Genomic DNA, 15806 nt, shown 5'->3' with positions numbered 1-15806 from the left:
AAAAGGTGACTGTACCAGCAGATGTGTAGATATCAACACAGATACACAAGAAACACGGAAAAGCAAGGAAATATGACACCACTACAGAAACAAAATAATTCTTCAGTAACTGACCCCAAAGAAATTGAAGTTTACTAATTATCTAAAAGAAATTCAAAATAATGAACCTGAGGAAAGTCATTAAGAAACAAGACAGTGCAAATAGGCAATTCAGTGAAGACAGAAAACAGTTTATGATCTGAATGAGAAATTCAATATAGATAGATATCATAAAAATGAACAAAACAGAAATCTTGGAGCTGAAGAATGCAACCAATGAAATTAAAGATACAATTGTGGGCTCCAACAGCAGGCTAGATCAATCAAGCAGGAGAAAGATATCTGTGAATCTGAAGATAGGTCTGTTGGAATGACTCAGAGAAAAAAAGAAAAAAGAAAAAAGATTGAAAAAGAGTGAAGACTGCCTATAAGACTTATGAGACACCATTAAGAAAAAAAAAATGCACAATGGGAGAAATGCACTTAGAGGAGAAGAGACAGAGAAGGGGACAAAAAGCTTATTTAATGAAGTAATCGCAGAAAACTTGTCAAGTCTTGGGAGAGATACGGATATCCAGATCCATGAAGCTCAGAGCTCCCCAAATAGATTGAACCCAAAGAGATCCTCTTTGAAGCACATTATAATCAAACCATCAAAAGTCAAAAACAGAATTGTAAAAGAAGCAAGAAAAAAGCCTCAAGTCACATATTAAGGAATCTCCATTAGACTGTCAGCAGATTTCTCAGCAGAAACCTTGCAGGCCAAGAGAGACTGGAAAGATATATTCAAAGATGTATCCAAAGAAATAAACTGACAGTTAAGAATACTATACCCAACAAAGCTGTTCTTCAGAAATGAAAGAGAAACAGTCTTTTACAGAGAAGCAAAAGCCAAGGGAATTCATTACTGCTAGTCCTTCCTTACAAAAAAAAAAAACAAAAAACTCCAGCAGATACATGAATGATAAAGAGAAATGAATCAAAGCTCAGCTACAGAAAATTGTGAAATCATAAAGATAGGCAAAAAGAGGAAGAAAAGAACAAAGGAACTGCAAAACAACCAGAAAACAAATAGCAAAATGACAGTAGTAAGTACTTATTTATCAGTAATGAACTTGAATGTAAATGGATTAAATTTTCCAATCAAAAGTGATAGAATGGTTAGATGGAGTTAAAAAGAAAAACAAGATCCAACTATATGTTACCTACAAGAGACCTACAACAGCTTTAAGGACACACATAAGCTGAAAGTAAAAGAATGGAAGAAGAAATTCCATTTAATGGTAATCTAAAGAAACCAAGCATGGCTATACTTACATATAATAAAATAGACTTCAAGTGAAAAACTATTGCAAGAAACAAAGAAGGTCATTAGTTAATGATAAAAGGGTCAATTCATGAAGAGGACATAACCATTGTAAATCTATATGTACCCAACATTGGAGCACCTAAATACATTAAGCAAATATTAATGAACATTAAGGGAGAAATAGATAGCAATACTATAATAGTAGCAGACTTTAGTACCGCACATTCAAAAATGGGTAATCAGACAGAGAATTCATAAGGAAATACTGGACGTGAATTGCACTTTTGACCAATTGAAACTAACAGACATATTCAGAACTTTGCATCCAACAACAACAGAATACACATTTTGCTGTAGCACACATGCATAGAACATTCTTCAGGACAGACTTTGTGTTAGGCCACAAAAGAAGATTGACCATATATCTAGTATTGTTTCAGACTCCTGTTATATGAAACTATAAATCAGTAGCAGGAGGAACCTTGAAAAATTAACAAATATGTGGAAATTTAAAAATTTGTTCCTGAATGACCAGTGGGTCAAAGAATAAATCAAAAGAGAAACTTCTTAAATGTCTTAAGACAAATGACAGTGGCAGCACAGTATACCAAAACATGGGATGCAGCAAATGCATTTCTAAGAGGGACATTATAGCAATTAATGCCTATGTTAAAAAGAAGAAAGATTTCAAATAAATAGTCTAACATTACACCTCAAGGAACCAGAAAAAGAACAAACTAAACCCCAAATAAGCAGAAGGAAAGAAATAATAAAATTAAGAACAGAAATAAATCAAATAGGGAGCAAAAGAAAAAACATAGAAAGAATCAATAAAACAGAGTTGGTTTTTTGAAAAACAAAATTTACAAACTCTTAACCAGTCTAAGAAAAAAAATTCAAAATAAAAAATGAAAGTGATGAAATTATAACAGATACCTCAGAAATAAAAAGGTCATACAGGACTATTATGTACAAGTATGTGCCATCAAATTGGATAACCTAGAGGAAATGGATGAATTCCTAGAAAAATACAACCTACCAAGATTTAGTCAGGAAGAAATAGAAAGCATGAATAGACCAATAACTAATAAACACATTAAAGAAGTAATAGAAAACCTCCCAACAAAGAAAAGCCAAACACCAAATGACTTTACAGCTGAATTCTACCACACAGTCAAAGAAGAATTAATACTGATACTTCTTAAACTCCTCTGAAAAATAGAGCTACAGAGAATACTTCTAAACATATTTTATGAGGTCAGCATTACCTTGATACCTAAGCCAGACAAAGACATCAAAAGAGCTACAGGCCAATCTTTCTGATGAAGATTGGTGCAAAAATCTTCAATAAAATACTAGCAAACCAAATCCAACAACACATCAAAAAGTCTATACACTAGGACCAAGCAGGGAGATTGCTGGCATGCAAGACTGGTTTAACATACAGAAATCAATGTGACACATCACATCAACAGAATGAAAGATAAAAACTACATGATCATCTGAATTACTGCAGAAAAAGCTTTCGACAAAGTCTGATATTTTTTCTTGATAAAAATTCTCAACAGTTTAGTTATAGAAGGGAAGTTTCTCAATGTAATAAAAGCCATTTATTAAAAACACACAGTTAACATTATAATCCATGGGGAAAAACTGAAAATGTTTCCACTAAGATCTGGTGCAAGGCAAGGACACACACTCTTACCACTTCTGTTCAGCGTAGAAGTACTAGCAAGATCAATCAGATAAGAAAAAGAAATAAAAGCCATCCAAATCAGAAAAGAGGCAGAATTATCTGTATTTGTAGAAAACATGATCCTATACATAAAAATATTTTAAAGATTTTAGCAAAAATAAAAAACCTGTTAGAATAAATGAATTCAGCAAAGTTACAGGATACAAAAATTAGCATACAAAAAATCAACATACAAAAATTAGCATTTTAATACACAACCTAACTGAAAAAGATATCAAAAAACCATCCCATTTATGACAGCATTAAATAACATAAGATACTAAGGAATAAATTTAAGCAAGGAGGTGAAAAATCTGTACACCAAAAACTATAAAACATTGATGAGAGAAATTAAAGGAGACACAGATAAATGGAAGGATATCCCATGCTCATGAATCAGAAGAATTAATATTGTTAGAATGTTCATAGTACCCAAATCAGTATACATAATCTCTATCAAAATTCCAATGGCATTCTATACAGATATAGCAAAACAATCCTAAAGTTTGTATAGAATCTTAGAAGACCTCAAAGAGCAAAAATAATTCTGAGGAAGGAAAACAAATTTGGAAGCAACTTTGATTTAAAATTAATAAACACTTACTTTCTGATCTAAAATTTTATTACAGAGCTATAATAATCAAAACAGTATGGTACTGGCATAAAAATAGGCACGTAGATCAGTGGAACAGAATAGAGAGCCTAGAAATCAATCTAAACATGTATGGTCAACTAATTTTTGATCAAAAAATTTTGATGAAAAATCTGCAGATGATCAATTCACTTATACAACATGGCATAGTATTTGTATATAACCTATCCACATACTTCTGTATACTTTAAATTATCTCTAAATTACTTATAACACCAAATATAGTCTAAACGGTATGTAAATAGTTGTTATACCGTATTTTTTAATTTGTATTTTATTGTTGTATTGCTATTTTATCATTTTTTTCCCCATATATTTTCAGTGGTGGTTGATTGAATCTGTGACTGCAGAACCCATGGATTCAGAGGGCTGATTGTATACAGAGATCAGCAACAAAACAGTGGTTACCTGGGACATGAAGGGGTGGTTGGGAGAAGTAGGGAGACGTATGTCAAAGGATACAGAGTAGCAGATATGTAAGGTGAACAAATCTAGAGATCTAATGTTCATGAGAACTGTTGGTAATAAAATTGTACTGTGTGTGGGATTCATGCTAAATGAGTAGATTTTAGTTGCTCTTGCCACACACAAAAAGGGATAACTGTGAGATGATGTATATTTTAATTTGCTTCACTCTAGTAACCTTTTTACTGTCTATTCATATCCCAGAACATCATGTTATATCCCTTAAATATATACAATGAAATTTATTTTAAATACATAAAGTGTGAATTTTTAAGTGTTTATTAATTCATTTAAAAATATCACTAATAAATCTATTACATGTTAACATAAAGAACATATGGATCACTATACTTTACCTCTTTCTTTCTTCCTGATCTTGAAGTTCTGCCTTAATTTGTACAACCTCCTTTGTATGGCATATCTGATACATATCTTTAATTGATATAAATTTTCATTTTTAGTATTTTTTAACTTGCTTTACTGCCTATGCTTAACAAGGCAATCTTTTTTACTTTTATGTTCACATTTTAAACACAGTTGAACAAAAAAAAGTTATTAACACACTTTTACAAGAAATTTCTTTTTCCTCAGAATGTCAGAATAAGTTCAGAAACTGTATTGATTTTCCTTTTTAAGTTATGAAACAATGACATGAAAAGCTTCATATTTTCCATGTGGTAGGGAAAAGGATATAGATACAATTTTAATCTCATAAATACATGTGCACATGTATATGTGTTTGTGTATGTATAATCTATTAGTTATAATAGACTGAAGGGAACAGAGTAACATGTTAATAACGATATTTTGAGTCACGCGCTTACAGGTCATTTTTATTTTTTTCTACTTTTTGGTATTTTCCAGATTTTCTTCAGCGAAGTTTTAATGAATCTATTACTAGGGTTAAGTTAAGTGATTTAAGATATGTTTTCTGCATTCTGAAATGCCTTAATGAAAGGCAGTGGTTTTTCTTTTTTGGAAAGAAATGGTGATTTTTAATCTTTTAAGAAATGGCAGTAACTTTTGCTTTTAGCTTAGCCCTTATATTTTACCTACTGAAATGTAGTCAATTTGTAGATGTAACATTTGTAGTCATCTGAAAGTCTGGCAACATATCTTAGTGGTTAAGTGTCTAGGATCTGGAGTTAAAAGACCCATGTTCAAATCCTAATTTCTGTTTGCTAGCAAGTAAATGTCTTAAGTTCTCTTAAGCCTCAATTTCTTTATAAATGAAATATATAAATTGTTTAGTAAAATGAAGTAATAATAGTACCTCATAGCATTGTAAAGCTTAAATGAAATTACTCATGCAGAGCTAAAACTTAGTTCAATGTCTGGCACATGGTAAACATGCCATAAATATTAGTGCTTTTTTTTTCTTTTCCCTGACTCTTTCTGGAAATCTAGGACCTCTCCCTTCTTCCTTCAAACCTAACAAAACATTGTTGTGAATTACAGGATTTTTTGAAATCAAGGATAAACATAATCCAAGACTTTGATATTCAACAGCCATTCCCTGTCCATAGGAATTTCCTACTGGTTATATTGGTTTCTATGCCCTGTATCACCGTATGTGTGGCTGGGCCTGTCTCTACAAACCAATGTGGTCTGCAGTGTGGTTTCCCAAGTGTGGTCTATAAGATGATTTTAGATGACACAGAGACAACCCTTTAAATTTTTTAAATCTATTTTTATGGGTGAGCAAAAAACACAACTAGCACATTAAGTCAGTGATTACATGAATATTTTTTAGAGTAAGGTAAAAATAAGTATTGAAGAAAAATGCAAATTATTGTAAAGAAAAATATTAGGATATAGTACTCTAAAGTATGCAAAAATTGCAAAGATGGTACTTGAAAGGCTGAAGTTTGGGATTCTGCTCTAGAGGCTCCTTCCCATGTCTGTGTCCAGGATGCTCATACGTTATCCCAGAAGCTCAGTAGAACAGGTGAAATCTGTCTTTTACCTAAATCCCTGTCATCTACAATATGCCTCGGGATCTCACCTTTTATTTTTTTTATCTTCCTTCCTTTCTTTCTTTTCTTAAAAACTAAATGACCTCCATATATTTCTAAACAAAGAAGTAGGAAATCTGCCATCCTCCTAGGGCAATGAGCTCAACAGCAACCAGCTTTAAAGTTTTTAAAGTTTAGAAAAATATACTGTTATATCTACAGTCTTTAAATCCATAGATTGTTGACCATTACTACCTTCCTGAATTCAAATCTGTGTTTCAATTAAATATAATATTGTTTAGTATTAAATAAAACAACTATGTACTCTTTTGCTTAATAATACTCATCGAGTCCACCAATGTCAATTATTTTTGTTGTATTAGTACTTATTGAACCTATACATATATTGTATTAAATGTTTTTGTTACCAAGTTAATTTTTAAATGTAAATTAGATCCTAAAATTTTGACACTTGAGCAGGTACTTAAACTTGCTCTATTCACTAGGATGGACATTTTTTTGCTATGATAAATAGAGTTGTCTTTACAAATATTGCATGAAAGCATATTAGTAGTATAAGTAAGTGTACAGTTTGTACATAATTCCTTACTCAGTGGGAGGCATAAATTCCATTCCCAATTCATAAAAATTGAACAAGTAGTATTTATTCCAAAAAAAGGGAGTAGTTTTACAGTAATTTATTGAGGAAATAAACGTATCTGATTACAAAGAATTTATTTAATAAGCTGATAGCTTTATTTTATATTACTAAAAGATGTATACTTTTTAAAAATAATATTTATTTCACCTATTAACCAAAGGTTTATTCAGTGATTGTCCTGAAATTAAACTAGCTAATTAATTACTCTTCCTGTGTTTCCATACACACATGCATACACACAAACAAATAGGTATAACTTTTGATTTTTTAAATCCTTGGGAGACCTTACATGAAGTTGATAGACCTAAGAGTAGGAATAGAAAGTTAATTTTTTTGTTGCAGATATGCCTGTAATATATATGCATTTAGTACTGCTACTGAGAACTATAGACCTGTCTATTCTCTCCCCATGTGCTAAACTTTATTGATTACATTTAAAAACTTATAGACCACACATGTACTTTGAGGATCCCATGTATTTGCATTTTTATTTTAGACAATAGTTTTCCTCTCTATAACTGTTACTCCAAAAAGTCATTCTTACATTTCAGTAATTAGATAAGGACTATTTGAAGACATAGGTATTTGACTAACACATTTTGAAAATTGTCATATAAGCATACTTTAATGATGCTAAATTATAAATACTAAATTTATAGTAATTTGTTATGATGTATTTATATGTGAATGTAAATAGCGTTTTAGTAAAAATATGTGTACATATATTGAGCCTCTACTATGAGAGAAATGCAGTTGTCATTGTTGTATGCTCCTTGTACCCTAATCCTTCTTCCTACAACTTTTACTATCAGTCCTTTGTCCTACTGTAAATTTACTGGATAAGATAAGCAAAAGGTAACTCCTCTTTGTAGAACTTGGGGAACCTCTGCATTAGGATGAAATCAGCCTAATTAAATGACCTCATAATGAAATGCAGAACTTCCTGACCACATACTTAAGGTTTATTAGCCGTTAATGGGTTGTCTATGAACTCCCAGCCTTTCACTTAATATTACTAAGATGGAAGAAATAAAACCAGCCATTGAGTCTTCTCAGGCTTTCCTTTTATGTCTTTCTTTCTCCTGTACAGTCACTCCCAGGAGTTTCCTGTCCACACTTAAAGGAATTTATAGTTAATAGAATCTCAGGTAGTGTAGGAGAGAGATTTGTAGGCATCAAGTTTGATTTATTTAATTATGTAAGTCAGTATATTTAGCATAGTGTAAGACTGGCTTAGGAGTGGTAAGAGAAAGGACTATTTTGTAAGGTCCAAATTTCTCTCCCTGGCTGGTCTGATCACTGTTAAGCCATGCTGCTCCCTTTATCATTCCTCACTGATGACTTCTCTGTCTCAGCTCACATTCCCCGGAGTAGGCAGGCACACTTGTTAAATAGTAGGAAGTAGAAAGCCTACCTGGTTTCCCCAGGCTCAAAGTTTCAATGAGAAAGAAACATGTTTTGAAGCAACCATTTTGACAAAGCTGTTTTGAAAGATATGATGAAGACTTTCTGAAAACAGAAGAAAATAACAAATAGTTTTATGCCTCCTGTATAAACTTAAAGTATGCACTAATCAACTTTTATTGAGAGATATAAGCAATAGGCATTCTCATTACATTCTTGAATTCTCACCAACTTTTATTTTAGTGTTCTCTCTGCTTTCATGTTTCTGCATTGCTGCTATTCCACTCCAGATATTTATCTCTCATCTGAAGAACCATAGACTTTGAAATTAAGATAAAAGATCAAAGGAAGACAAAACAGCAGCAGTTGGTCTCTCAATGTGGCTCTAACAGTAACATATGAACTTAGAAGCTTGTAAGTGCTCACCTTCAGTTTACCATAGCCATAACCAAACCAATGACCAGTTTTGTTATTCTTCTTTTAAATTCCCTAAAGAGCCAGTGATTAACATGGGCCACAGAATTCAACCTATGGCTTGGTTCCCTTGGGTTTGCCAGTGTATTAGGGACAGGGTGGTTGCAGGGTCTTGTGGTTCGTTACATACTTGGTAACAGCCATGAATATCGATTTTCTTGGGTGATTGCAGCAGCCATTGCTACCTGTAAGATATCCATGTAAGTCAGAAGGAGTTGAACTGCTGTTGATTATTAAAATATTTTTTATTGGCCATTAGTGCTCTATAGGATTAATTTTTTTTGCTCTTTTTCTGTACATTAAATCTAGATTTATTTATTTATTTATTTTTTGAGATGGAGTCTCACTCTGTAGCCCAAGCTGGAGTGCAGTGGCGCGATCTCGGTTCACTGAAGCCTCTGCCTCCCGGGCTCAAGCAATTCTCGTGCTTCAGCCTCCTGAGTAGAGTAGCTGGGACTACAGGTGTGTGCCACCATGCCTGGCTAATTTTTTGTATTTTAGTAGAGATGGGGTTTCACCATGTTGCCGAGGTTGATCTCGAACTCCTGAGCTCGGGGGATCCCCCTGGCTTGGCCTCCCAAATTGCTGGGATTACAGGCGTGAGCCACTGCAGCTGGCCTACCATTAATTTTTGTATGCTGTGGTAAATAATTATAAATTTTTGCAGTAGTTTAGAATTTGCCTTTTGTAATATGCCTAATTCAAAATGAAATCTATTCTCTTTTTCCTGTTAATTTAATTCTTCAACCATATAAGGGGTTATGCAATATTAAAAGATTAATTGTAGTAACTACTGTATCATAGGTTCGTTTAAAAATGTATTAATGACTTTTGTCTTGTAGGACAAACTATTCGAGAGAAGAGAATTGTAGAAGGAGCAAATAAAAAAGAAGTAGACTATGAAATAGGGGATATTCCAACAGAATGGGAAGGTAAGTTTCTGCTTTTAGTGGAATCTCCTGGGAGGTAAATTGTATAACAATATACAAACTCAATAAGAGCATATATAATTATATACTGTATCTCTTTGCAAAAAAGTTTTAGTCTCTGAATGTTTGAAACTGTTTTTTTAACATTGCATTTCTTTGGAAGTTGTAAAGGTGCCGAATTTTAGTAAGCAGATGCATGTACAGCAAAAAGAACTATTAAGCATTAGTAGAGCTGGCACTAAGGTGAGGCAAGCCAAAATCCTAAGATGCAAAATTTAAGCAGGCACTCACTTTCATGTAGTGACCCAGCACTTGCACAGTGTTAGGATTTGAATCCTGTTTCTGGCACTCACTACACACATGAACTTGCAAAGTAATTTAAACTTTTAATTTTTTCTTTTATAAATTATGCATGATACTTGCTGCAGATACCATTTGGAGTATTTTTTCAACTCACAATAACTCTATGTTAACTGACCTCCTGTTAAGACAAGGATGGATGCTTGATCTCTTTCCTAAGACTTTGAAATTAAAATAAAAGATCAAAGGGAGACAAACAGCAGCAGTTGGTCTCTCGGTGTGGGTCTAACAGTAACATATGAACTTAGTACCTTGTTAGTGGTCACCTTCAGTCTACCATCAAAGTTTTATTGCATAAAAAAGCTAATTGATTTTAGAAAAGGTGATATTGCAGAAAAAGCTGATTTACTGAGAAGAAAATGGAAACTAGTTCACAATGAGAAGTACATAGACAGAATATTTCCTAGTTTTCCAACAGCTTTCTGGTTCCCAGTTCAGTTTCTCTCTGAGTGAAGTTCAGCTGCAAGACTGAGTTCAAAATGGCACCTGATAACCATGTTATGTATTTCCATTTTTTTGCTTACCAGTTCCTAGCATAGTGCCTGGCACATCGTAAGGCACCTAGTAGGTACTTAATCAGTATGTATTGAATACATGAAATATAGCTTGAGTTAGCTTTTGGTATGTGCAACTAAAAGAGCCTTAACTGAAACCTCAATACCTTTATTGTGTATATCGCTTAACACATATCAAGTATTTACCTGCATGCCTGATATTATGCCATTACTTTACCATCACTGTGTTTAATTATCACAAAATCCCATAAGGTAGACACTGTAATTAACCCAGTGTATTAGGTCATTTTCACACTGCTATAAAGAAATACCCGAGGCCGGGAGTGGTGGCTCACGCCTGTAATCCCAGCATTTTGGGAGGCCGAAGCGGGAAGATCATCTGAGGTCAGGAGTTCGAGACCAGCCTGGCTAACATGGTGAAACCCCGTTTCTACTGAAAATACAGAAAATTAGGCCAGGTGTGGTGGCTCACGTCTGTAATCTCAGCACTTTGAGAGGACAAGGCAGGCGGATCATGAGGTCAAGAGATCAAGACCATCCTGGCCAACATGGTGAAACCCTGTCTCTACTACAAATACAAAAATTAGCTGGGCATGGTGGCACGTGCCTGTAGTCCCAGCTACTCGGGAGGCTGAGGCAGGAGAATCACTTGAACCTGGGAAGCAGAGGTTGCAATGAGCTGAGATCATGTCACTGCACTCCAGCCTGGTGACAGAGCGAGACTCCATCTCAGAAAAAAAACAAAAAATTCAAAAAATTAGCCAGGTGTGGTGACACAGGCCTGTAATCCCAGCTACTCAGGAGGATGAGGCAGGAGAATTGCCTGAACCTGAGAGGTGGAGGTTGCAGTGAACTGAGATTGCGCCATTGCACTCTGGCTTGGGCAACAAGAGCAAAACTCCGTCTCAAAAAAAAAAAAAAAAAAAAAAAAAAAAAGAAATACCTGAAACTGGGTAATTTATAAAGGAAAAAGGCTTAACTGGCTCACAGTTCTGCATGGCTGGGGAGGCCTCAGGAAACTTACAATCATGGCAGAAGGCAAAGGGGAGGCAAGCACCTTCTTTGCGTGGCAGCGGGAGAGACAATAATGAAGGAGGAACTTCCAAATACTTACAAAGCCATCAGATCTCATGAGAACTCACTCACTTCACAAGAACAGCATGGGGGAAACCGCCCCCATGATCTAATCACGTCCCTCCTTCGACACGTGGGGATTACAATTAGAAATGAGATTTGAGTAGGGACACAGAGCCAAACCATATCACCCATTTAATAGATGGAGTACGTAAGGCCTAAAAAGATTAGTTAATTTGCCTGGGTTATATAGCTTCATACACGGGTAAACAGTAGGCTCATTGCTTCTTGGTTGGCATAGTATGATATCTTACATGTGTTAGCTATAGGCATTATGTTACTTTTATGCCAGCATGTGAATGTAAACATCATTTCAGTAAAAATATTTTTCCATTTCTGCTTACTAGCTATGAAGATACTAGAACTATGATTTTAAAAAACCACAAAAATAAGTAGATACCAAAGGTTTTTTGAAGAAATACAGAAAATAAATTGGCAACTTCTAGGAGGGGTAATTGAGCTTTCTTATTTTAGCAGACTCTCCAGTGTTATAAACTACATTTACAATTCTTGGATAATGCGTGCACCTTCTTAGAGTTAGTTTGTTTTTATCATTTTTTCCAATAATAGTATAGAATTAAGATGTTTATAGAAATAAGTTATAAATAAATGAGTAGGTAATGATTCATTTTTCAGCCTTTGAGACTTTCAGAGAGTTTGAATGAAGTTCTAATCTGTTTATGGCTGTCCTGATCTAGTAATTTGGCATAACTCTCCCACGGGACACATGTTTAAAACAAATGTATCAATCAGACACTAAACAAAAATTATTTTTATGGTGGTACACATCAATTAAATGTGAAAAATAATAGCTCAACACCATGAAAAAGTAAATTAAGTATTTTCGGGTTCAGATGAATATTATAATTATCAATTATTAGAATACTGGGACCTGCATGTTGCATATTCTCCCACAGTGTAGATTAAACAATATGCCCTTTTTCTTCATTTATTTAGTAGGTATCTATTAAGGACCTCTACATTCATAGAGCTTATGTTCTAAGGTGGGAGAAAGACAATACACCGGATAAATAACTGTACTATATTGTATGTTAATGGCCCCAGATAATAAAGCAGGGAAAGGGCATAGGGAGTGTTGGGGAAGGTTTTGCAGTTTTTTGGTTTGTTTGTTTGTTTGTTTTGTTTTTTGAGACGGAGCCTCGCTCTGTCGCCCAGGCTGGAGTGCAGTGGCGTGATCTCAGCTCACTGCAAGCTCCGCCTCCCGGGTTCACGCCATTCTCCTGCCTCAGCCTCCCGAGTAGCTGGGACTACAGGTGCCCACCACCACACCTGACTAATTGTGTTTTTGTATTTTTTAGTAGAGACGGGGTTTCACTGTGTTAGCCAGGATGATCTCCATCTCCTGACTTCATGATCTGCCCGCCTCGGCCTCCCAAAGGGCTGGGATTACAGGTGTGAGCCATGGCGCCCAGCCGTTTTGCAGTTTTAAATAGTGTTCAGAAAAGACTTTACTGCGATGACTTCCGAATGAAAACAGAAGGAGCTAGTCATGCAGCTAACTAGCTGAGGAGCAATACTGGAGAGCAAGTACAAAAGCCCTGAGGCAGGAACATGCTCAGATGTTTAAAGAACAGCAAGGAAGCAGTGTGATTGGGATAGAAGGAGAGAGAAATTAATAGATAAGGTTAGAGAGTTAACAGGATTGTCTATCTGTGGGGCCTTGTAGGCCATTTTAAAGACTCTGGCTTTTACTCTTAGTGAGACTGGAAGCCATTGTAGGGTTTTGAAAAGAGTAGTCATATGTTCTGCGGTATATTTAACAGGATCACTAGGGCAGCTGCATTGCAAATAGACTTAGGGGAACATAGGCAAAATATGGAGTCAGAAAGTTCTTGTCATAATTTAGGCAAGAGTTTAATTGTGACTTGGGCCAGAGTAACAGTGGGAGTGGAAAGAAGAAGTTGCATTCCAGATCTATGGTAAAAGTAGGACCAACAGGATTTGATGACATACTGGATATGGAACATGAGAGGAAAGCAGACAGTAATTACTCTTAAGCTGTTTTGTCCTCACCTGGAAAAAGGAGTTGCTGTTAACTGACGTGTGCAGGACGGTGAAAGGAGCAAGTTAGGGGTGGAAAAATGAAATCAATTTTGGACATGCTAAGTTTGAGATGCCTATTAGACATCCAAGTAGAGATGTTAAATTGTATATGAGCCACGAATTTAGTGGACATATCTGTACTAGAGATATAATTTGGGAGTTGTCAGCAAATAAATGGTATATAAAGCAATGAGACTGAAGAGATCACACACAGAATGAGTGTAAATACAAAATGGGAAATTCAAACAGTGACCCTTAGGCTGCTCCAAAGTTTAGAGACAATGGAGACCAAAAAGGAGCTGCCAGTAAAGTAGGGGAAAAAAAGAAACGTGTCATGTACTAGAAGCCAAATAGCAAGGAGGAAGAAGTAATCAAAATGTCAAATGAGGACTGAAAATTAACTCTGCTTTAAGAACAGGGACGTCTGACAAAAATAGTTCTGTAGAGTGGTAGGAGCAAATGCATGATAGGAAAAAAAGTATAGCAAGGGAGGATTTGGAGAGACTGAGAATAGGCAGTGTTTATGAGGAGTTTATCTGTAAAGAAAAGGAGAATGATGAAGCAGTAGTTGGAGAGGAAAATGGAGTCAATAAATATTTTCTTTTGTTTTAAAGACAGAGGAGAATTTTGTAATAGTGATGGGAAACATCCAGTCAGAAAGAAAAATTACAGGAAAGAGGAAGTCCTTGAGAAGACAAGATGAGGCAGGATCTAGTAAACAGGTGGAAGAATTGGCCTTTGAACAAAAGGAAAAGTCATCAATAGTAATAGCAGAAAAAGAGTCTGGGCATATATGCAGGTAGATGGGTAGATGTGTAGTGAGAAATTGTGTAAATTCTCTTCTAATTCTTCCTAATGAAGAAGAGTGATTTAAGTAACTTCCTAAGTATCAATAGCAACTAGAACTCAGATTTGAACCCAAATTATCTGCTTCCAAATTTTTACTCAATATTATATTATACTGCCTACATCATTTATAATTTGGCTAACTCCTATTTATTACTCAAGTTTTGGAGTGGACATTGATTCCCTTTGTAAGCTTTTTCTGACCTGGCCCCTTACCCCCAGTGATAGGTGAGATGTTCCTTTTTTTTGTTTTGTTTTCATCTTACTTTGGACCTCTTCCAATCATGACACTTAACACACTATGGGGGGTTCCTTGTTTACTTATCTGCATCCTCCACCCTAACTAGAAGATTTTTTAGAAAAGAATCCTTGCCTTATTCATTTTTGTATTCTCAGGGCCTAGCTCAATAGTTTATATTAAGTAAATATAAGCTCAATCAACATTTGTTGAATGAATGCATTTCAAATTGAAAGTATGTTATGTAAGTATGTTTAAGGAAAAGGCATTTTGGGGAGTCTGCTGACTTGCTGAAAATAGTCTGTTTTAAGAAGAAAGACGTGGAACAGCAGACCAGATCAGTTTTTTTCAAATATATAGAAGATTCGATCAGGTACAGTGGCTCACGCCTATAATTTGGGAGGTTGGGGCAGGCAGGTAACTTGAGTCCAGGAGTTCTAGACCAGCCTATATGACGTGTGAAACCCCGTCTCTACCAAAAATATAAAAAATTAGCCAGGTGTGGTGGCACATACTTGTAGTCCCAGCTACTCGGGAGGCTGAGGTGGAAGGATTGCTTAAGCCTGGGAGACAGAGATTGTAGTGAGCTGAGATCGTGCCATTGCACTCCAGCCTGGGTGACAGAGTGAGACCCCGTCTCACAAGAAAAAAGAAAACATAGAAGATTCTTGGGCAAAGATTCATCTGTGGGAGATAGTATAGTACTAACTACTGGGCAATGTTACAAAGTTTCAGTGAACTTTGTAAGTTTAATTCATGGCATTATTTGTAGTTCTTATGTAGAGGCTCTCATATTTGTCTCTCTATAATTCAGATTGTTGTATTTATCTTTCATTTTTGTTATTTTTCTTGTTTTTGGTAAGTTTAAGCTTGTTTCCTGTTAACGGTAATAAACATTTTTTATGAGAACCCTAAAATACATGCAAAGCAGAATATAGTTGGAAGAGGCAGAAAGGCCCTGATCCAGTTAAGCTTTACTTATCACATGTACTCATTAAAACAGAAGATTAAAAGCTCAGAAGAGAG

At 35.1% G+C, this 15806-nt stretch overlaps 1 protein-coding gene across 6 annotated transcripts in view; it reads left to right on the top strand.

Moving 5' to 3' along the window:
• The window catches only part of LOC105499446 (NADH:ubiquinone oxidoreductase complex assembly factor 2), a 235361-nt gene that overhangs the window by 103584 nt on the left and 115971 nt on the right, over positions 1–15806 (top strand). For 5 of the 6 annotated variants that reach the window (XR_011624971.1, XM_071098888.1, XM_011772005.2 and 2 more), the window contains exon 2: positions 9537–9626. The exons of the other annotated variant lie outside the window; for it this stretch is intronic. Coding sequence is in view for 4 of the 5 variants with exons in the window: in XM_071098888.1 (XP_070954989.1) it covers positions 9537–9626 (90 nt within the window). In the remaining variant the exon portion in view is untranslated. The remainder of the gene's footprint in view (positions 1–9536; positions 9627–15806) is intronic. 6 annotated transcript variants of the gene reach the window in all.

The sequence above is a fragment of the Macaca nemestrina genome, chromosome 6 (assembly GCF_043159975.1).
Source record: "Macaca nemestrina isolate mMacNem1 chromosome 6, mMacNem.hap1, whole genome shotgun sequence".
NCBI classification, from domain to species: domain Eukaryota; kingdom Metazoa; phylum Chordata; class Mammalia; order Primates; family Cercopithecidae; genus Macaca; species Macaca nemestrina.
The sequence above is the reverse complement of the archived record's forward strand: the minus strand, read 5'-3'. Positions and strand labels throughout refer to the sequence as shown.